Source organism: Cuculus canorus, chromosome 3 (genome assembly GCF_017976375.1).
Source record: "Cuculus canorus isolate bCucCan1 chromosome 3, bCucCan1.pri, whole genome shotgun sequence".
In the NCBI taxonomy this organism is placed as follows: Eukaryota; Metazoa; Chordata; class Aves; order Cuculiformes; family Cuculidae; genus Cuculus; species Cuculus canorus.
The window spans coordinates 2528251-2551990 of NC_071403.1; the positions used below are offsets into that span (position 1 = coordinate 2528251).

The following is a 23740-nucleotide window of genomic DNA, read 5'->3' on the forward strand; positions in this document are numbered from 1 at the left end:
CCTTCCAACTCAAACCATTCTATGATTCATTCTGTGATTCTTCATGATACTATCTAGAGTTTTCTCTTTAATTTTGGGGTTATCCCTCCCCAACAGCTTGCTCCAGCACTCTCTCTTTCCTACAGCTTATATCCTTCCACTACTTAGGGAAGATACAAATGATGTGATTTCAGTGAGCGTTATTAAAAGCACTGTGAACACGAGTGAATAATGTTATTTCCCACTTGGTTGAAGAGCGAATTCCACAGGCAAACAAATCTGCCTGCTTTCAGACTTCATATATTCCAAATGCAAGCATTGCTTTACAAACTAGGAGGATGAGAAACTACTGAATTACTTAAAACTACAACCAGTTGTGGATTTGATGGAAACTGTCAACAACTGTTTTCAACGCATCCAACAAACTTTGCCATGAAAACATCAGATCTGGTTTTAACTCCTTCAGGTATGAGTAGGCAGTAATGTTAAGTTTTCTAATAAGGACTGCAATGATACACACAGGGTGACCACCAGCAACAGCACAGTGCCGTCACCTGTCAGAAGTGTCGATCTGCTGGAGGGTAGGGAGGCTCTGCAGAGGGGTCCAGACAGGCTGGATCCATGCTCTGAGATCAACAAGGTGAGGCTTAACAAGGCCAAGTGCAGAGTCCTGCCCTTGGAACACAACAACCCCGAGCAGCTCCAGGCTGGGGAAGAGTGTCTGGAAAGTGCCTGGAGGAGAAGGACCTGTGGGTGTTGGTTGACAGCGGCTGAACATGAGCCAGCAGTGGCCCAGGTGGCCAAGAAGGCCAATGACATCTTGGCTTGGATCAGAGACACCGTGGCCAGCAGGAGCAGGGAAGGGATTCTGCCTCTGGGCCAAGCACTGGTGAGGCTGCACCTTGAATCCTGGGTTCAGTTTTGGGTCTCTCACTCCAAGAAGGACGTTGAGGCCCAGGAGCATGTCCAGAGAAGGGAATGGAGCTGGGGAAGGGGCTGGAGAACAAGGGTTATGAGGAGCAGCTGAGGGACCTGGGGTTGTTTAGCCTGGAGAAGAGGAGGCTGACAGGAGACCTTATCACTGCCAACTGCCTGAAAGGACGTTGTAGAGAATTGGGTGTTGGTCTCTTCTCCCAGGTAACAAGAGATAGGACGAGAGGGAATGGCTTCAAGCTGCGCCAGGGCAGGTTCAGATTGGACATCAGGAAAAACTTCTTCACTGAAAGGGTTCTCGGGCACTGGCAGAGGCTGCCCAGAGAGAGGGTGGAATCCCCATCCCTGGAGTGGTTTAAAAGATGGGCAGATGAGGTGCTCAGGGATATGATTTAGTAGTGGAGAAGTACAGTTGGACTCAATGATCTCAAAGGTCTTTTCCAACCTAGGGATTCTATGAACAGGTAGCACTACATTATACAGATTATTGACCAGTTCTTGCATAATATTTCTAAAATACAACAATACACTAAGATACAATAATAAACTCTTACCTGGATATTATCAAATTTTAGTCCAGGCATGGTGAGATTCTCTTTATCGATGAACATGGTGCTGTACTGTTGTGTAGCAACTGAAATTAAAACGTTCCTGGTTTCCTCACTAGGAAGCCAAGCATCATTTCTTCTATCCAGTTCACTCATATTTAAGGCTGTGGCAAATGGGTCATCACTCCCAGCAAAAACAGCTTGGATTTGTGAGAACGGCTTAGGGGATTGCGTTATTTCTAGAGATGATGGAGGACCACCTGCTTCAGGTCTTCCATTTCCCGCAGAGAAAGCAGGGTTAGAGGAAGCACAAGAACCTTCTCCACCATTAGAAAGAGAAGACATTTGCTCTGGAACTGAAGAGCTTGCATTGGGGTTACTGACAGAAATAAAATTGGATGTGGTAAACGAATCAAAAAAATCCGAAGCTAAAGTATTAGTGTTAACAGTGTCGCCAAAGAACTTGCTTAAACTAGGACTTGGTTGAACCACCTGTGGGTTGGACTTCACTGGAGTCTCAATTATACTGCTAAAGCTGGGAGATTTCACCATCTGAGGCTCAAAACCATCAGGCAGGAACAACTGTGGCTGGGTGTTAGCGTTGTTTGCCTGGCTGAAGATGGTGCACACAGGAATAGGCTCAGCCTCGGGAGATGGTTTGCTCGTGCCGGGGGACGATATCTGGCCCTCCTGCTTGCTTTCCTCAATATTATTTGGTTTTGTTTCAACAGGAATATTGCTTCCCAACTTCGGTTCCTCCTTCACTGCTTCCTGAATCGATTCTTCCTTTAAAGAAGCCTGATCATCTGTTCCAATCTCAGAAATGTCTTTAGGTGTTTCTTCATGTTCAGTTTCACTCTCGTTACTTAAAAACTCTTCTTTATCCACTTCTGCATGTGGTTTCTTATTATTTTTAGCTTCCATTTGTTCTACCATCTCTTGCAGACAACCGAGTTCACCCGTGTCATCTTCACTGTTGTTGGGAGAATCTGATATAATGACACTCTCCATCATTTGTTCATTAAGTTTATCCACAAAGTTATTTGAATCTTCCGATACAGTTTCATTCCCCTCAGACTCAAATTCATCTCCACCGAGATCAATGGTTTCCTCATGAAAGAGAATTTCTTCCTGAGCTTTCTGTTGAACTACATCTCCGCTGTCATCTCCATCCAGGGGGCTTTTCACATCCTTACAATTACTTTCTTTATTCTCCATGGTAGCTGAAGAGGGGAAAAAAACCCAAAACAAGTGTTAGTTTTATTACTCAGGTACTGCTCAGGTGCCACCCCAAAACTCCTCACTACCACACAAATACTGAGATTCTTGCTTTAAAAATGCAGTCACTTCACTATTCAGTACCTTTCATCTGTCGTCCACCCACAGAATTAACCCCCCAAAAGGCTTTGTCTTTCCTTATTTTGCAAATCACAAAATATATCAGGATTAAGGGGCAAACAACTCCCCACAAACACAGACAAAATGATATTTGCTTTTCTGCTCCCACAGACTACCTGGGTCCCAGAAAGGAAAAGAAAAGGGAAAAGGGAAGGGAGGGGGGGGGAAGGAAAGGATGAGGGAAGGGGGAGCAAAAAGAAGGGAGAAGGGAAGACTGAGAAAAGGGGGAAGAGAACAGAGGAAGGGAGGAAAAAAGGAGGGAAGGGGGATGGCAGGGGGGAGGAAGGGGGATGGCGGGGGGGAGGAAGGGGGATGGCGGGGGGGAGGAAGGGGGATGGCGGGGGGGGGAAGGGGGATGGCGGGGGGGGGGGAAGGGGGATGGCGGGGGGGGGGAGGAAGGGGGATGGCGGGGGGGGGAGGAAGGGGGATGGCGGGGGGGGGGGGGAGGAAGGGGGATGGCGGGGGAGGGGAGGAAGGGGGATGGCGGGGGGGGGGGGGAGGGGGGGGGGGGGGGGGGGGAGGAAGAGGGATGGCGGAGGAGAGAACGGGGATGAAGGTACTGGTCTAGGTTGCCCAGGGAAGCTGTGGCTGCCCCATCTCTGGAGGGGTTCCAGGCCAGGTTGGATGGGCCTTGGGCAGCCTGAGCCAGTGGGAGGTGTCCCTGCCCATGGCAGGGGGTGGGACTGGATGGGCTTTAAGGTCCCTTCCTCACCAAACTATTCTATGATTCTATGATTCAAAGTGGAACGAAAGGAAAGGGGGGAAAGGGGGGAAAGGGGGGAAAGGGGGGAAAGGGGGGAAAGGGGGGAAAGGGGGGAAAGGGGGGAAAGGGGGACCCTGACCAGTCCGAGCAGCCCTGCCACCTCTCCCTCCCTCAGCCCCATCCCACCCCTCCCTGGCCCCGGCCTCCCCTGCCCGCACCTCGGCCGCCCAGGAGGGCCCGGAAGCCGCTGACTCCCCTCTCCACTGCAGCTCCCGCAGGGCGGGACCGCGGCACCCGGAAGTGGCGAGACTACAGGCAGCGCCGAGGGACACAAAGGCTCTCGCGCCTCGCGAGTGCGGAGCCGCGAGACCCGGAAGCGGCGAGGCTACGGGCAGCGCCGAGGGACATAAAGGCTCCTGGGCGGCGCGTTCCTGAGGGTTCGCGATGGAGGACGATGCGCCGGTGATTTACGGGCTGGAGTTCCAGGTGGGCGATGGAGGGGAGAAGGAAGTGAGGAGGTTGGCAGGGACCGGGCCTGCCCATAGCGGAGGTGGGGGAGCGCCGGGGGGATGCGCCCGCCCCTTCGTGCTGCGGGCACCGCTGGCTTTTGGTGGCTCCCATGGAACCCGCTGGTTGAAAATGAGCTTGGGGCTCCTCTGGTCGGAGAAGAGCTCGGGGCTCCTCGAGGCCCGCTGCCAAAGCAGGTCCCTGAGCAGCTGAGCTGCCGGGCTGGGCACCGGCGCCGGGGGTTCGAGGCGGCTGAGCGGGCAGCGGGAGCGGTGGCTGCTCCAAACCTCCAGAAATACTGGAAAACAAACCCCAAGGCTCGTTTTGGGCTTTCAGAAAGCAAAGATCTTCTACTGCAGGCGTGGGCAGCGTGAGGGAGCGATCCCCGCCAGCTCTGTGTGGCCAGGGAAGAGCTGGAACAGAATAGATTGCATGGATAAATGTTCCCAGCTATATACGTGTTCTGTTAAGACTGATTTGAACGTCATTATGAACTTCACAACAGTCAAATTTCTGCTAACTGGAGCTGTTGGAGCAAGGTCTTCGTCAGATCTTTCATTTGAGGTGGGGAAAGACTGTAAACAGGTGATTCTAGAAGAAGACACAGTTGTTGATCTGGCTTGGGAGCGGACAGCTATGGTTGGACTTGGTGGTCTCAGAGGCCTTTTCCAACCTAGGGATGGTGTGTTCAGCACAGATCAAACTCAACACAAGACTTCGTTATTTCCAGAAGAATGAACAGTGTAACAGTGTCAGGAAAAACACGTTATAGAAAACCCCACACTCTCAGAGGGACATTCTGTTTAGCTTTAAAAAGATATAGTTACTTACATGAAAACTTAGCTCTACTTCAGCTTAAATAAAAATATCCCGCTGTTTTGTAATAGTATCATAGAATCGCTAGGTTGGAAAAGACTGTAGAGATGGAGTCCGACTGTACTTGGGGGTGCTGGTTGATGAGAAGCTCGACACGAGCCAGCAATATGCGCTTGCAGCCCAGAAGGCCAACAGTGTCCTGGGAGAGGGACTTTTTCCAAGGGTTTGTAGTGGTAGGACTAGGGGGAATGGCTTTAAGTTGGAGAGGGGCAGATTTAGACTAGACATAAGGAGGAGATTCTTCACCATGAGGGTGGTGAGGCCCTGGCCCAGGTTGCCCAGGGAAGCTGTGGCTGCCCCATCCCTGGAGGGGTTCCAGGCCAGGTTGGATGGGCCTTGGGCAGCCTGAGCCAGTGGGAGGTGTCCCTGCCCATGGCAGGGGGTGGGACTGGATGGCCTTTGAGGTCCCTTCCAACCCAAACCATTCTATGATTCTATCAAATGTATACACGTGCATTTTTTTATTTAGTCACCTTTACCAAATTGTTCGTGGAAAGGAACGTATGGAAGTTCTTTATTGGGTTTGGATGTCCGGGCTACCGAGCTCTGCGTTCCTGACTATGCCAATGGATCTCCCTAGCAAGTTGCATATTTGCTTGGTTTCCTTCTTGTATAGGAGCTAGTGTAGAATATTCACTTAAACTAAATGTTACATCTACTGAAGTCGGATAATATGATATCATTTTGTGATTGGCTAGAGGTAGCTGTAACTCATACTTCAAAGTTAATACAACTTAAATCTCTTTAGCAGAATACTGTATAGAATAAAATTCATAACTTCTTTCCAGTAAGTCATACCTTATTAAGCTTTCCAGAAGTTTTGGAAAGCTGGCCTGTGATTTCTGAGACCTCTGTGGACCTGTGCCTCTCTAAATTGTACATCTCCTATGGACCTCTTCTCCTCTCCGTATGAGAGGTCTGTCTGGTGGAGGATAAAGAAAAAGGACAAACAGTGGCCGTAATCAAAAGGGATTACAGTTAATACAGATCATTTAAAGAGAAAGTGGGAAAGGAAAAGGTTGGTTATGGTTAAGTCCAAAAAGGAGCCTAGAGATGAAGATTCTATTTCCGATCTCCATTAACTGCCAGTGTGGCTTTAAAACAAATTGCATCTCTCTGCTTTCTGAAAAAGGCTCTGATGGAGAGACTTAAACCTAAAAGTGATATGGTTTTCTCCACTTGCATCTCCAAGTCTAATAAGAAAGATTATTATTCTTTCTAAACTTGGTTTGGTAGATAATTGCTAGCTGCATCATCACAACTACTGCTTCTTTCCAGCATGTGTTGGAAGCACTGTGACTGAACCCATCTCTTCAGCTGAATTTTTAAGCCCAGTTTAAAGAATTTTGTTGTTGTTTCTTATGTTTAGGGTTGTTTTGAACCTTTACCTCAGCTCTATGAAGGGCTCATTCAAAGCTGAGATTTGAAGTGTTTTTAAAAAGAGAGAGAGATCTTCTTACTCTTGTTACAGATGAAAATTCTATGTCACAAATCCATGAGATCTAGAAGTTATGGAAAGAGTTGCAGACTAAGAAGCTACATGTGAGTCCAACAGTCAATAAGAATCTGTCTTTGGCCGGTGCTGGAGAAAATAGAGTTGTGCAGATATGCCTTTCATTTGATGCAACGTGGCCAGGTCTATGAGAGCATAAAGGTGATTCCTCCTAGTGTGCTATCCACCAGCTACCTGAAAATTAGTTCTGCGCTATTTCTTTATGTGCAAAATATCTTTCAATGTATTGGCATAAGTGAGGCAACTTAGACTAGTGAACAATTACATATTTATCATTTTTTAATCCTATTTTCATAAAAAATAAAAAGCCTTGGCAATGCAGGGAAGTCTTGCTTGTTTAGAAGAACCACTTCACTCACAATTCTGACCTGAGAATAGAAATTAAAGACACAGTATTAGGCTCTTATACAGCCACGTGTAATGACTGTGCAAAAAGTGTTACCCAGTGACAGAAATAGTTTTTGGTTTTGGGTTTGTTTTTTTTTTCTGGAGTGGAGGGGGGAAGCTAAACATCTGGCAGCAAAAGAAGGTTAAAAGTACTGATGCATGCATGATTAGTTATATTTTTTGACCTGGTGAGTTCCTCCTCCTGCTTTACTGATGGCTGCAACTCTCTTTTTGTTTTTTTTTCTTTGTGCTGTTTATAATGCTCATGCGACCCCAAACCCATTGTTTCCCAGAGTGGATTTTTTTTCTCTTCACTGTGTCTGTGAGCTTTGTGAACCTTGTACAGACATGCAAAATATATTTGAATTTTAGAGGATGTGATTCTTTCTGTGACTTTCTTTAGAAACGGTATCCCTCCTATAGTTGCTCTGTTCATCCAACAGTAACAAACACAAGGAAATTGGAGCAGGTGATGAGTGAAAAAGTGAGGTGCTGCTAGAATTGAGGACTGGGTGATGTGACTGTGGATCATGATGAATGTGGGGCAAGTGTAGTAGCTGCAGAACATCTCAGTATGGAAAGGTTGTCCTTCTAAAAGGAGCCTTGGTAGACTTCACGGGTATCACTCATTATGAGAACGTGGCAGATGGGGCCCACGGGGTATCACCAAGTGCTGTTTTTTGTCAGTGGGATTATGGTGTTCTTACTTGTCCAGGACAGAGTTGAGTTATGCTTTCTACCTAAACCTACAGTACTCCTTATGTTTATCTTATATCAAATATGCTTTGTTTTCAGGGATTCACAATTTTCCCCATCCTGTTCTTTGATTGTTTAAACAGAGATGTTTTGAGTAGGTGTATAAGTACTGCTGAACGTCTTGAAACACCGTATTGGCCTTAACTTCAGGGTGACTAGATGACGCTTAAACCCTTGATATGAGCTGTGTGGAGGGCTGCTTTCCAGGAGAGGTGTTCAGCTCAGTTGCTCAGCTGTGGTGCTTTTGGGGGACAACCTACATCTTGTGTGTTTAAAAGCGTGCAGAAGCTGCCCAGCATAACAGTGGGGAGGGATGAAGAACATTGCTTGGCCTGGAGGGTGATAATTAAGGAATGTGTGTTTGACACATGGAATAGGTATTTGGGATAACCACGATACTGAGCTGAGTTTCAGCATACCAGGTACTCTACGTGTTACGTGTCAAAAGCACAGATTTGCAAGGGAGAAGTGATTCATCATTGTGCCTCTGGACTTGGCATTGGTGAGGCTGCACCGTGTATCCTGGGTTCAGTTTGGGGCCCCTCATTACAAGAAAGGCTTTGAGGGGATGGAGTGCATCCAGAGAAGGAGAACAGAGCTGTTGAAGGGGCTGGAGTTCAAGGGTTGCGAGGAGTTGCTGAGAGACCTGGGGCTGTTTAGCCTGGAGAAGAGGAGGCTGAAGGGGAGACCTTGTCATTGTCTCCAGCTGCCTGAAAGGAGATTGTCTTGAGGTGGGTGTTGGTCTCTTCTCTCAAGCCATAGGTGATAGGATGAGAGGAAATGGCCTCAAGCCATGACAGGACAGGTTCAGATTGGACATCAAGAGAAATTTCTTCACGGAAAGGGTTGTTGAGTACTGGAACCACTGCCCAGGGCGGTGGTTGAGTCCCAATCCGTGGACGTGTTTAAGAGACCAATGGATGAATTGCTCGGGGATCTGGTTTAGTAGTGGACAGGTACGCTTGGGCTTGATGATCTCAAAGGTCTTTTCCAACTTAGGGATTCTATTATTGTAAGTGTAAGGAGCAAGAAAGAAGGACAATAGAAATCCTGCTTGCTGACCGCAGCGCTGTACTGCACAAGGGCAACGTCGGCTGCACCATGAGATGAGGTCTGGCTGAAGCAGGCTTAAAAAAAGTGTGCCAATGCTTTGTCAGCTTGTGCTGACACTGTGCTGTGTTCCCATCTTCCTCATTGAATAAGCAATACATGGCCCGTATTGTGTTGTCAGTTGGTTGCTAACAGGTTTTATGAATCTGAACAGAGACTATTGATTTTTAGGGCTTCCTTGCCTGTTTGCAAGAGTAAGGTGAAACTTAAATTTCCCTAAAGCCAAATGTGACTTCTTCAAATAAGAACCTTGAATCAGTGCAAAATATGAACTGTAGTAGATTGGTCCCAGGTCTCCTAAACTGTTTGTGTACAAATAACATCAGTATGTATCGAACAGCTCAATTGACCTGCCTTTGATGGAGTAGAAGGCAGGGGTGAGTTATTAGGAGGCGGAGGGGAAAGGAGTCTTTAGTTAGATGTGTGTCACTTGTGCTGTACCCAGGGGAGCCTGTGCTGCCTCTGGGGCTCAGCTGTGTTCCAGGTATGGGAGTGGAGCAGGTGCAGAGCCTGTGGCTCCTCTTAGCAATTGAGTTCTCCTCCTTGGGACAGCTTTTGTGGTCTCTTGTGGGCGGAGAGAGTGTGGCCTAAGCAGAATGTAGGTAATAATTTTGATACAGCTTTAGGGAGGTCTTTAGAGGATTTATTTTGAAAAATTAATTAGATTAAGCAACTACATTATAACCGTAGAATCATAGAATGTTTTGGGTTGGAAGGGACCTTAAAAATCTCCTAGTTCCAACCCCCCACCATTGGCAGGGACACCCCCGACCAGACTTGGCTGCTCAAGGCTCCATCCAGCCTGGCCTTGAACACATCCAGGGATGGAGGTTTGGCCTCATTGAACCCCATGATGTTCTCACAGGCCGTCTCCAGCCTGTCCAGGTCCCTCTGGATGACATCTCATCCTTCTGGCACGACAACTGCACCGCTCAGCTTGGTGTCATCTGCAAACTTGCTGAGGGTGCACTACATCTTGCTGTCAATATCATTGATGACGATGTTAAACAGCACTGGTCCCAGTACAGACCCCTGAGGGACACCATGGATTTCCATCTGGACTTTGAGCCATTGACCACTACTCTCTGAATACGACTATCCAACCAGTTTTTTATCCACTGAACAGTCTACCCATTAATCCATATCTCTCCAATTTAGAGAGAAGGGTGTTGGGGGGCGCTGTGTCAAAGGCTTTACGGAAGTTCAGATAGATCACATCCATGGGTTTACCCGTGTCCACTGCTGCGGTTACCCCATCATAGAAAGCCACTAAGTTGGTCAGACAGGACTTGCCCCTGGTGAAGCCGTGCTGGCTGCCATTAATCACCTCCCTGCCCTCCACGTGCTTTAGCAGAGCTTCTAGGAGTATCTGCTCCATCATCTTCCCAGGCAAGGTTTTAGTGAAATTCCTAGCCTTTGTCTCAGTCCTCTTTTCTTTTCCAAGATTACTTGTCTCGTGAGTGCCTGTCCTGAGTATCTTAGTCCAGGCTGTGTATGTATTGTTTTCCTATCTACCTCTCTTCAGGACCTTTACCGAGTTTAGAAACCTCTTTACTGTGAGGGTGACAAGCACTGGAACAAGCTGTCTAGAGAGGTTGTGGAGTCTCCTTCTCTGGAGATATTCAAAATCCACATGGATGCATTTCTGTGCAACCTGCTTTAGCAGAGGTTTTGGACGAGATGATCTCCAGAGCAGAGGTCCCTTCCAACCCTGACCATTTTGTCATTCTGTGAGGGTGGCATTTCAGTTGGGAGGACTTCTCGGGGGACTTCAGTCTAACACAGGTTAAAAGTTTTACCGTGGGAGGGGAAAAAGTAGATGAGTGCCGAAACTTGCTTAACTCATCCCCCAAAGATCTTCATAATGAATGAAGTGAATCGATTAGAGAGTAATTCTTTTGGTACCCTGAGGCAATTTGTATGATCTTGATAACTTTGGGTATGGTACAGGCTCAGGACAGTATGAAGATACTGCTCTGTGAACTTGAGGAACCATTAAATGATGATTGTTATCGTTCTGGTTCATGACAAAAATGAACAGTGATGGTGTGAAAGCAGGATTTCGAGGGATGGTTACGCTATACAGCTCTTTGAGGGTGGCTTTTACTGCTGTGAGAGTTTACAGAATCTGTCAGCCTTTGAAATAGGGTCAGTGCACAAAATTCCACACCAGTGGTGGGAATTCATGTGCTGTGAAAGCAGCTGCCTGAGAGCACTGAAGGTCACTTGGGCATGTGTGCTGCCAGCCTCTTCCCTGGCACAGTCACCACAGCTTATTACAATGATAGAAGGTCTCCTACTGTGGTGGGAGAAACAAGACTGTCCTACCCAAGTAAAATCAAAGTGTGCCTACTTGAAAATGGAAATTATGCCAGAAGGCAAAAAATAATGTTCATGACATTATCCGTCTGGGGCTTCTTGGCAGGGGTGGAACAGGGAACTTATATTTTGCTTCCAAAATGAGGCATCAGCGGAGCCAGTCCTTCCCCCTTCTCCTCCTCCCCACCCCCAGTGCAGCGCACGATTACTGGTTTTCAGTGTAAGCAGATGGTCAAATAACTTTAAATTCAGATTTGGGGATTGCAAGCCAAATACTGTGTCCTTTACATTTTATATTGCAAGTTCACTGCTTTTTAGTACAGATTGATTGTATAAATTTAAAACATTACACAGGCTGCAGAAATTCTTTTCGTTGTATTAAATGAAATAAAAATATTCAAAAGTTGATGTCAGTGTATATTTTCTTGTTTGCTGATACCAAACCCGTGCAATGCATCAGTGAGACAAAATATGTATTCAAGAAGTACTGATCCTTTTCTCTTTGCTTATTAATGCTCTAAATAGTACCAGTCTAATTAAAAAAAATGGATTGCTTTTTATTGAGCTGATATTTCAAAAGGCATAGAGAAGGGAAGGTTTTGGGGGAAGTCATGAACAGAGCGTAGAGATTCAGTGCATTAGAGTTGCTTAGCACACTTACCTTAAACAAACCTTGAATCACAGAATGGTTTGATTGGAAGGGGCCTTAAAGATCATCCAGTCCCACCCCCTGCCATGGGCAGGGACACCTCCCACTGGCTCAGGCTGCCCAAGGCCCATCCAACCTGGCCTGAAACCCCTCCAGGGATGGGGCAGCCACAGCTTCCCTGGGCAACTCTCATTGTAAAGAAATACCTCCCTATGTCTAGTCTAAATCTTCCTCTCTCTAATTTATAGCCATTCGCTTGTCCTGTCACTCCATGCCCTTGTTAAAAGTCCATTTCCAGCTTTCTTGTAGCCCATTCAGGTACTGGAAGGTCACTATAAGGTCTCCCTGGAGCCGTCTCTTCTCCAGGCTGAACAACCCCAACTCTCTCAGCCTGTCCTCGGATGGGAGGTGCTCCAGCCTTTGGATCTTTTTTGTGTCTTCCTCTGGACCCGTTCCAACTGCTCCATCTCCTTCTCATGTTGGGGATTTCTGAGCTGGACACAAGACTCCAGATGAGGTCTCATGGGTAGTACAGTGAATAAGTGTGATAATACAGTGATAAGAATCCAGAGAATGGCAACAAAACTGGTGAAGGGGCTGGAGAACAAACCTTATGAGGAGCGGAGCGGCTGAGGGACCTGGGGTTGTTTAACCTGGAGAAGAGGAGGCTGAGGGGAGACTTTATTGCTGTCTACTACTGCCTGAAAGGAGGTTGTAGAGAGGTGGGTGTTGGTCTCTTCTCCCAAGTGACAGGCGATAGGACGAGAGGGAATGGCCTCAAGCTGCACCAGGGCAGGTTCAGACTGGACATCAGGAAAAAATTCTTCACAGAAAGGGTTCCCAGGCACTGGTAGAGGCTGCCTGGGGGCGGGTGGTTGAGTCCCCACCCGTGGAGAAGCTTAAAAGACATGTAGATGAGGTACTCAGGGGTGTGGTTTAGTAGTGGAGAGGTACGTTTGGACTTGATCTGTACAGATCAAAAACTTACAGAATCTGTACAGATTCAGGGACAGAGTCTTCTCTCATCAAGTTCAAACCCAAACATGCTCTCTCCCATAGACTTCAAAGGTCTTTTCCAACCTAGGGATTCTGTGATTCTATGGATAGGCACGGGTGCCTGTTTCTGCATCTCTAATCCCTCAGTACACATAGTAAAGGAAGAACTTGGTCTCTAATAATGAGGAAGGCGACGTTTAGCTCTCTGGGTACATGTGTACTAGCTACAGTTTCCATTAGAGGAACAGCAGCAGGATAAAAAGCTTTTTTTATAAATTCATCCTGACTAACACAGGATTTTGATAATGTATAAAATGAATAAATAATTGACGTTTTTGTTTTCTTTTCTTGTAGAACTTCCTTTTTACAGCTTTATGAGACTCTTTACCACCTCCACCCTCCTTTTTTGATTTCTGTTCCTCCACGTTTGTGGTGGTGGTCCTCACTGTTGGGATTAGTTTTGCTTCCATTTTTGCTCTGGTATAATGTGCATTCAGAGGTCATGCAGAGTTTGTGGTTCTGCTCCTCAAAGCAGGGCAGCTGTGCTGTCTTGGGAACAGACGATACCTTGGGAATGCTTCTTTAATTTTTATCTTTGTATGCGTGCATGTGGTTATTCCTCTCTTGGTGTATAATTTATAGGTCTGCAAAGTACTTCAGGATGCAGAGAATGCAAAGTAAATAGAAATGTTGGTTTCCTTGGCTGGAATCTGTTTCCCTGACCCGAACTGTCAACGTGACCGTTGCTATAGACTATTCGGTTTTGTGCGTCTAAGTATGAATTCACAACTTTTTTAGAAAGCTTTAAAAAACCCCAAAACCATAACACATATGAGTTTTAACTTAGGAGTTTAGCACGTTACCATGCTCCTTTTTTACAACGCCTCCTTTGAATATGGCACGTGGAACATAGTATTGCTCATTAACACGCTAAATCCAAGTATTTGAGTGCACAAAACTTGCGTCGCACTAGAGCTGCAAGACTTTTTCCTCTTTCTGCCTCAGCTATAACTCTTCTCCAGTTTGGTTTTGTCATCTTGAAAGGCTCAAGGTTCAAGTTTGGGGAAGAGCATCTTGCCTCGTGGTGCACAGAGGACTGGTCAGAGATGCCTTTGGAGCACAGTGAGTGCATTTTCTGCCTCTCTGCAGCAGTCGCTCCGCATCTGTTGTCACCCGTAGAGCTATTTTTTTCCCCCCTCAAAATGCAGGGATGAATTAATAATTGGTGCATTCTTTTGGTTTTCTGTTTAGTGATTGTGTGCAACCTCTGATTTAGTGGGAATGAGAATTGGGGAAGCTATGGACTGCAGTGTGGAATAAATACAGACTTTGAAATCCTTGAAGGAGGGGTGGTTCATTCAGTGCCTTTACAGTCTCACATGGCTTTAAGCAGACTTTGGTGTTTGTTTTCCACAGGCAGGATTTCTTTTGTTAGCCAAGTGGAGTTCTAACTGCATATTTATAAGCTTCCTTCTAGACTGTTAAAATATTTGGTTAGAGCATCCATCAAAACCAAGCTGCCTCTGTATCACCTCTGTTAGATCAAGCTATCAGTTTTAAACCAGGTATGCCTCTGAGAGCTGTTGGTGAATATGAAATTGGGGCATGTAACCTAAAGGTTTGTTGTGGTTCATGATGTTTTAGTCTTTGCTTGCTAGTCATTTTTTCTGAATATCGGGTGTTCCTTAAACAAAGAAATTATCTAATTACATAGGTTGTTGCATTGTCCAGAATTATCAATTTGGTGGGGCTTTCACTGTCACAGTGTGCGCAAGGACAACCTGTTTTCTCACTGTTCACATCTCAGATGTGTGTTCTGGATGTTTTCTATGCATTGCAGTAACTTTCTTGGTAAATACTTGAAAATCTTCGATAGGAAACACTTTTTGGGGCTGTATGCAGTTTAGTGTTGTGAGTATGCTGACACTGTATAATAATAATAAGCTCTATTGGTTTAGATTAATCACTATTCATTTTACTATGCTTTTTGTTTATTTATTTACACTGTGGGATGCTTTTGTGAAAGATGTTACTCGCAACCTGCTCTGATAGGTCGCAGTACCCGATGACAAACTTGAGGCACTCTACTTGATCTTGACAGCACTTCGAACTAGTTTGTTGTTCATCACAAGGGTTACTCAGTGTCTTAATCTGTTGAAGTAACTTTTGCTCCTCTAAAAGTAAGTCAAAGTAGACAAGATAAGATGCATTTTTGTGTAAGAGACAACCGAAAGTGACTCAACAACTGGATGGGGGAAAGGCTGTGGCTGTAGTCTTCTTAGACTTCAGTAAAGCCTTTGACACAGTTCCTCACAGCATTCTGCTTCAGAAACTGTCAGCCTCTGGCCTGGATGGGCGCACATTCTCCTGGGTCGAAAACTGGTTGGATGGCCCAGAGAGTGGTGGTCAATGGAGTTAACTCCAGCTGGAGGCCAGTCACAAGTGGGATTCCTCAGGGCTCAGTACTGGGTCCAGCCCTGTTCAATGTCTTTATCAATGACCTGGATGAGGGGATCGAATGCCCCCTAAGCAGGTTTGCAGATGACACTAAGCTGTGTGGAAGTGTGGATCTGCTGGAGGGTAGGGAGGCTCTGCAAAGGGATCTGAACAGGCCGTACCGCTGAGCCGAGGCCAATGGGATGAGGTTCAACAAGGCCAAATGCCGGGTCCTGCACTTGGGGCACAACAACCCTGTGCAGTGCTACAGACTGAGGGAAGAGTGGCTGGAGAGCTGCACGGAAGAGAAGGAGCTGGGGGCAATGGTCGACAGCCGACTGAACATGAGCCAGCAGTGTGCCCAGGTGGCCAAGAAGGCCAACGGCATCTTGACTTGGATCAGAAACGGTGTGACCAGCAGGTCCAGGGAGGTTATTCTCCCTCTGTACTCAGCACTGGTGAGACCACACCTTGAGTACTGTGTTCAGTTCTGGGCCCCTCACCACAAGAAGGATGTTGAGGCTCTGGAGCGTGTCCAGAGAAGAGCAACGAAGCTGCTGAGGGGCTGGAGAACAAGTCTGACGAGGAGCGGCTGAGAGAGCTGGGGTTGTTTAGCCTGGAGAAGAGGAGGCTGCGGGGAGACCTTATTACTCTCTACAACTACCTGAAAGGAGGTTGTGGAGAGGAGGGAGCTGGGCTCTTCTCCCAAGGGACAGGGGACAGGACAAGGGGGAATGGCCTCAAGCTCCACCAGGGGAGGTTCAGGCTGGACATCAGGAAAAAATTTTTCACGGAAAGAGTCATTGGGCAGTGGCAGAGGCTGCCCAGGGAGGGGGTGGAGTCACCTTCCCTGGAGGTGTTTAAGGAACGGGTGGATGAAGTGCTTAGGGACATGGTTTAGGGAGTGTTAGGAATGGTTGGACTCGATGATCCAATGGGTCCTTTCCAACCTGGTGATTCTGTGATTCTATGAAAGTCCATTGTGCTGTGACTTCTATTAAGAATCAGATGTTCCTGATTTATAACGACTTGAGTTTGAACTTTGTGTTCTATGGATATTGTATGTGACAGAGAATAAGCAATAGTGTGTTTCTGGTGAAATGTGTTTAAGTATTTTTCTCAGACCATTGATTTTTTTTTCTTTTTTTTTTTTTTTTTCTTCCTGCAAAATGGGAATAACTCAGGGGGATAGACAAGCTGATGGTGTAAACGCTACTGGTACTGACAACTTTGTTTTGGACAGTTTGTATCTAACCTGATGCATTGTTTGAAAACAATGCAAGACCTACTGGAAAGGCTCTAAGAGGAAAATAAAAGGGAAGGGAAACGCCATTTTATTTCTTTGGAAATCCTGTAGGTCTCTTCTGTTTGACTTGCAGAAACAACAGAAGCCTGGTGATTGAAAGAGATACAGAGGTGTTGTTTTATTTCTAGTGTTTCCTCCAGAATAATAGAAAACAGATCTGAAATAAGAAGGAACTCTTGCTAAAGATCTGCAAATATAAATCATAAAATCATAGCGTGCTTTGTGTTGGAAGGGACCTTAGAGGTCATCTAATTCTGTTCAAGACAAAAGAAAAGCTTTTCTGCAGTCTTCTTGGTGAACTTCAGTTGTTTCTGTCAATCAGAAACACTGTTTAGGCTTCTCAAAGGCAAGTGCTGCATAAATAGGAGAGTACAAACAAATTGGTACGGATTCACACTGATCTCTGGTCTGCATGAGTGTGTTTGGAACACAAACTTCTCACTGAGTCACGTTTTCTAGTGCTTTCTTTCAATATAAATGTTATGCTACTAGTTCGTACTTACTAGGGTCATTGCATTTTTCAACTCTTTATGCTGAATATTAAGCAAAATAATACATTGTCTGTACCGCACATGTCAGGTTCAAGTGAAGAAGTTGATGCTCTGTAAGAGTTCAGAGCTTATTCTGAAAAATCATAGAATGGTTTGAGTTGGAAGGGACCTCAAAGATGATCCAGTTCCAGCCCCCCTGCCGTGGGCAGGGACACCTCCCACTGGCTCAGGCTGCCCAAGGCCCATCCAACCTGGCCTGGAACCCCTCCAGGGATGGGGCAGCCACAGCTTCCCTGGGCAACCTGGGCCAGGGCCTCATCGCCCTCATCGTGAAGAAATTCTTCCTGATATCTAGCTTAAATCTGCCCCTCTCCAGTTTATAGCCATTGCCCCTCGTCCTATCATTCCATGCCCTTGTAAAATGTCCCTTCCCAGCTTTCTTGTAGCCCCTTCGGAGGGTTGCTATAAGGTCTCCTCTGAGCCTTCTCTTCTCCGGGCTGAACAACGCCAATCCTCTCAGCCTGTCCTGGTATGGGAGGTGCTCCAGCCCTCGGGTCACCTTTGTAGCCTCCTCTAGACTTGTTCCAACAGTTCCAAATCCATCTTGTGTTGAGGATTCAAGAGCTGGACACAGGGCTCCAAGTGGGGTCTCATGGGAGTAGAGTAGGGGGGCAGAATCCCCTCCATCGCCCTGCTGGCGACGCTGCTTTTGATGCAGCCCAGGTTATGGTTGGTCTTCTGGGCTGCATGCGTACATTGGTTGTGGTTCTTATTGCTGCCAGAAAAGGGCTTGGACTGCTTTACCTTATTTTAAAAGAAAAATCAAACTTTGTTAGTTCCTATTCTAGAATTAAATTGCTCTAAAGGTGTGTTGTGATGGAACATATTTCAAATATTCCCTTCTAAGCTTCTAGACATCTTTCTATTAATTTTAAAGATGAGTTTCAAACAGGACTGTATTGAAGCAAACTGTTCCTGAATCCAGGATGCGATCATGAGCTACCTGCACAGTCGGATGGCCGTAGGGGGTGTCGTTCCAAAGTTACCCAGATCCTGAAGTATTGGCTTGCAATGCTGGCTTTAGTGTCCAAAGAGTTCTGAACTATTTTATGCCAAGTAAGATGGGAATTGCAAAGGTTTACTGTTCTGTTTTGACCAAACCTTCATATTAAACAACGTTAATAGAGGGTGTTTTGCATGGGGAAGTAGTGGATATTCCTCACAGGTTTACTAACAATTGCTAGAAGTGCCATTGAGTGTTAGTTTGCCTCCTTTTTACTCAAAATTAGCTAAAAATCTCTACTACTGACTGCTGCAAACTAGCAATTGCAGTTTTAGTTCCAGCAATACTTTATTTGTCAGCGTTGCAAGTTGAAGCAAGACAGAGTCTACCCGACTCATTGAAACAACCAAACTAGAAGATTATGGCAAAATATTAGTGTGTAAATAAATTATTTCTCTTGTCATTCAGCCAATTCTTATCTCTAGTGGCCTAGAGTGGAAAATAAGTTTTTTTTTCTAAACTTCATTCTAAACTTGGTGGTTAATGGTAACCAAAAAGAATCTTTTATGCAGGCATCTTCAATCTGAATGGTTTGAAAACTTTTATGAGAGCAGCCTCTTTCTGGAATATTTTAGTGAACGTATTTAAGAATTGGCCACTGTTCTGTGAGTTTTTTCAGCTGATGAAGGAAAATTGGTTTGGAAGAAATGCTATAATAGTAAATATTATCACTGTTATTATATGGCCAGATAATGTGTTTAGCACCTCTTTGTTCCACGCATCTCCTAAATGTGAGAAACTGCACAAAAATTATGATAACTAAAAAACAACATGGGGGCGGGAAAACTTGCAGATTTTAAGGATATAGTGCTTAGAGTAATTGATATATAAGCTTCAAGACTTGCTACAATTAATAGATTGTATTAATTGGACTCTTCTAATGGTTTTCTTCTTCTCCAGGCACGAGCTTTAACGCCTCAGACAGCAGAAACGGATGCAATAAGATTTTTGGTTGGAACACAGTCTCTTAGATATGATAATCAGGTAATTTTTTCTGTCAAGTGTCAGATGTAATTGTTTTCCTGTTTTTTTTTTTTAACGTTGTTCCAATATCTTCCCTTCTCCTTTCTCCCCTGTGTTGAATTGGAAGATTAGAACAGTAAAGGAAGTGATAGCCAAGTCAAAGACTTTGCGTAGAATGGAGACATGCTGGTAAAAAATTCAGGTGAATGAAAGCTATGTGGATTTCTGGAAAATTAAATTATTCTTCTGAATTGTATGGCTATTGGGTTAGTTTAGTAAAGAAACTGCCATAATTTTGTTAATTTAAATCTATAGATTCTCTGGAGCCCTCTCTTCTAGTGGGAGGTGTCCCTGCCGATGGCAGGGGGGTGGAATTGGATGCTCTTTAAGGTTCCTTCTAACCCAAACTATTCTATGATCTCATCTTTAAATCGCAGAAGAGCTGCAAAATAAAATGGAAGTCTTTAAGCATTGATTGTCTCTAATGAGACTCCTGGTATTTGCACGGTTCTGCGTATGTGAAGCTTCATAAACTGGATTTTTCATTATTAATTAATGACAGCTGTGTCCTTTCTGATTATAAGTGTAGCAACACTTTGAACTAAAATCTGGGTGACTTTTGTAGCTTAGTTTCTATTGGGCTTCTTGTTCTGCAATTGAGAGTAGAATAGTTGTACAGCAGTTTTACTTTTTATGACTAAATTTCAGTGAATGCCCTCTTACTGAAGGATCTTGAGGCCAGCAGACTGGAAGGCTGCAGTGAACGCCGGTGGCAGGGCTTGGGCGGCAGAGGGGCTGCAGTGATGGTCTCTGAGAAGAGGCCAGGGGTTCCTTGTGCCAGAGGTGGCTGGTTGCAATGACCCTGCTGCAGCCAGCCTGGGGCAGCTCTGGAAACATTTATTATAAATTATTATTGACTAATACATAAAATCTTATGAAAACATAAAGGAGAGAAAATGCTGGAGGGAAAGAGGAGGAGGGAATAAACAGGGAAAAACAGTCAAGAAAACGAGAGAGGTGATGCCAAGGTCAGAAGGAAGAGGGGGTGCTCCATGGTGGAATCACAGAATGGTTTGAGTTGGAAGGGACCTTAAAGATCATCCAATTCCAGCCCTCTGCCATGGGCAGGAACACCTCCCACTGGCTCAGGCTGCCCAAGGCCCATCCAACCTGGCCTTGAACACCTCCAGGGATGGAGCAGCCACAGCTTCCCTGGGCAACCTGGGCCAGGGCCTCACCACTCTCATACTGAAGAAACTCTTACATACTTTAATTAGTTTACCCAAGTCAAGTCTATTTTGCCCGCAACAGTAATTGGTAAGTGATCTGCCTGTCTTTAGCCTGTCTAAGAGCTTTCTCATTCCTGTTCTTCCTATTTTCTCCACCTGTTTACCCGGGGAGCAAGTGGCAGGGTAGCCATTGGGCTGAAAGCCAACAGAAGCCCTTAGAACGGATACAGTCACGAACTCTTATGAAATGGGTTTGTTATGGACTGCACGAAACTTAAGTTGGAGTTATAGCTCTGGGAGATGTGAGCTATCAATTCCCAGTGAGGTTTGGAGTTTAATGATAATACTGGATGAGGCTCAAGGAAAAAATATTCAAAGGCTTAAGGGGGGTGGAGTATTCAATTTCTTTACATTTCAGGTAGTACTTGTGAGACCAGTAACAAAAGAGATGGCAGACAAAATTAGTTAAAAATACACACAATTATATTTTTGATTATGCTGTTCTCAGTTCTTCAGACTTTTACTTATACCATGGTTTTATACTGTGATTTCTAGATGACTTACTGCTTGGTTCAACTAACTGATTAAATCGTGATATGAAATAGTAGTTGGAGACTGATTCTCACTTATCAGTTGACATTCTGCAGATCTTCAATAATTAAAAGCTCTGATTTAGGCAGGTTGATCTGGCGTATACTACATATTTTAGAAATATTTACACGTATTTCAACTTTGAGTCTACTTTTTCCAGTGAACAACATTAATAATAGAAATTCAGGATGCTTCCTAGGGTATTAACAAATGTTTGGGGCTTCTTGCCCTTTAGCTGTGCCTCAGGCCATCAGCTCCTCTCAGCTAGTTGCTAATCCCCAAGAAGTGCCCTGGGCCTGAAGTCATTATTGCTTAATTCAGCACTAGCTTGTCTAGATTTGCTTAAAAACTTTTTTTTGTTGCCTGACCAAACTTATGAGTAGGTTTGCAACCTTTAGTACTTGACCAAGTACTCCATAGCGAGAGATTTCTTACACAGGGCCATCATGTGCAGTTTATTTCTTCCCTTCTGTTCAGGGAGAGGCGTAACACAAATGAGAGCAGACCTGATGAAAATGTTTTCCTATTAACACTATTATTTTAAAGCAAAGGAAAACGTTTATAGGAGTTTATAGTCTGTCAATATTTGAGATATTAATAATATGTAGGACTTGGCGCTTGGCCATCATAACTTACTAGGAATTCTTTAAGTCGTTTGTCTTTGCATTGTGTGCTACACAGAGTAGTTTGAACTTTTGTTCTCAATGCTTTCATTGTTGCTAAACAGTGGCTTTTTAAACTTTGTAGTTTGTTTTCTGTGCTTTGGAAACATATAGAGAAAATATATGTCACTTATTCTTATCTCGTTCTCTGAACTCTCCAAGTTATTTTCAGTCTTGTGTTTTCCAACCTAAAATACAGTATTCATGGCTTACCTTAATACATGGCGTTCTGTGAACAAAGCAAGGCGCTGGCTGAACTAAAACAGTTCTCCAGTCTCTGCCGCGCATGAGTGCCTGGTGAGAGAAAATCAATTATGGAAATTGCATAACTGAAAACAAAGACGTATTTTGTGTTGAAGTTGGTTAGTTTTAGCCTCCCTTGCTTAGTCATTTTCTTAGGAATTGGTAATTTCTCCAGATTTTGAGGAGTACTAAGTAGTTGTTTGTTCTCATTCAAATTTTGCTACTTTTTCCTCAAAACTTAGACTTGCATTCAGTGGCATTTTTTCCAAGTGTAATTAGAGGGGATTAGTAACCCATTTGTTTAGAAGCGGCTGCTTTTATGACCAGTAACTAAGAGGTGTGTTCCACAAGAGTTACGATCACTCGTATCGTTAACCATTGCACAACAGTCATGTTGAAAACCTCCTGTGTGGACTTGGCTTACTTACACTAACAGTTTTCTGTATCCTCATCAATGATGTCCATGCGCTGCATCTAATCCATGGTGGAACATCAGGAAAGGTTAGAAAGACCATGATTCAAGAACTGAAGGGTAACATCCTACAGAACTGAAGTGAGTCAGACACTTGTTATAGGTGAATATTTCTTTCTGCAAATGTTTGTATTCATGGCATCTCACTGGTACAATATTTGGTACTAGCATATTTTCTATGAAAATTCTTCTGTCCTTAATATCTAACTCACTATTCCATATGGTAAATACAAGTTATCGTGTATTCAAATTGACATGCTCTAGAAGATCCTTAGCAGAAATATGTCAGAGGAACTTTTGCAGTTCTTTGTCAGGCTGATCAGCTTTTTCTGGTACACTTTGGTGTAGTTATGAAAGATGTCATTTTTCAACTCAGAAGGCTGTAAACAATACCCTTGCATAAGAATTATATTTCACATTTACTAAAAGTCTCAGTTTGGACCTTATATTGGTTAACTGTGTGTTCCAGATATCTGAGATGTCAGGTGAAGCAGAAACATAACTGCAGAGAAGAAATTAGTTCACTGTGCCTTCGAAGGGCTTCCAATGAGCTAAAGAGCACTCCCTTAGCTGGAGTGCTGAGTGCCCTCTTAACCTTGTTAGCGTGGGCACAAAATGTATGTGACTACAGTAAATCGGATTTAGATTTGTGGTTCACCTTCAGGGACTTGGGTTGAGCTGCCAAAGGAAGCTTCTACTCCAGTAGAAGATTGCCTTCCTCTACTTTTCCTTTATTGAGGTAGTAGATGAAAAGGAGCAAATTTAGCAGATCTGATGGTGCCTTACGAGGGAAACTAAAATAACTCTTAATTTTTAGATTGTGACATATCTTCACATATTTCATACTGTTTGTGTTAAATACCTGATTGAGTTAATTTGGGAGATCTCCATCTCTGATACGCTAAAGCTAATTATCAGTATTTTGCTGTGTAAAAGTAGCAAGAGTTACCCTTCTTGCCACAAGTCTGAAAATATTTTACTTTGGAGTTGTCAGTGTGTTGCTGTTCTTTACCTTCCAGTTCTTTGCTTGTAAAGTTTGTTTGACTTGTCAACAGTTTGAGTTGTAAGTTTATTCACAACATCAAAATGTGTCTGCTAAGAGCAGCACAGGAGGCTGAATAGTCTCTTTCAACTTCTTTTTAAAAAAACACACCAAAAAAAACAAGGGGTGAAGTAGAATCGTAAAATGACCAGGTTAGAAAAGACCTCTGAGATCATTGAGTCCAACCTTACTAATCTGCCACTGAACCATATCCATAAGCACCTTGTCTACCGGCCTTAAACACCTTCAGAGACGGGGACTCCACCACCTCCCTGGGCAGCCTCTGCCCAATAACCCTTTTGGTGAAGAAGTATTTCCTGATGTCCAATCTGAACCTGCCCTGGCACAGCTTGAGGTCGTCACCCCTTGTCCTATCACCTGTCCCTTGGGAGAAGAGACCAACGTCCAGGACCAACTCCTTTCAGGCAGTTGTAGAGAGCAATAAGGTCTCCCCTCAGCCTCCTCTTCTCCAGGCTAAACAACCCCAGCTCTCTCAGCCGCTCCTCGTAAGACTTGTTCTCCAGCCTCTCACCAGCTTCATTGCTCTTCTCTGGACACGCTCCAGAAC

At 44.8% G+C, this 23740-nt stretch overlaps 2 protein-coding genes across 2 annotated transcripts in view; one reads left to right on the forward strand and one right to left on the reverse strand.

Annotated features, from left to right (window-relative positions):
• TRAPPC12 (trafficking protein particle complex subunit 12) overlaps nt 1–3890 on the reverse strand; it is a 48491-nt gene extending 44601 nt beyond the window's left edge. Inside the window, exons 1-2 of the mRNA XM_054063657.1 lie at nt 3780–3890; nt 1467–2683 (exon numbers count right to left, since the gene is read on the reverse strand). Coding sequence (XP_053919632.1) covers nt 1467–2678 — 1212 coding nt within the window. The 5' untranslated portion in view covers nt 2679–2683; nt 3780–3890. The remainder of the gene's footprint in view (nt 1–1466; nt 2684–3779) is intronic.
• A 3-nt stretch (nt 3891–3893) lies between these two features.
• EIPR1 (EARP complex and GARP complex interacting protein 1) overlaps nt 3894–23740 on the forward strand; it is an 84088-nt gene continuing 64241 nt past the window's right edge. The window contains exons 1-2 of the mRNA XM_009559317.2: nt 3894–4047; nt 18871–18954. Coding sequence (XP_009557612.1) covers nt 4006–4047; nt 18871–18954 — 126 coding nt within the window. The 5' untranslated portion in view covers nt 3894–4005. The remainder of the gene's footprint in view (nt 4048–18870; nt 18955–23740) is intronic.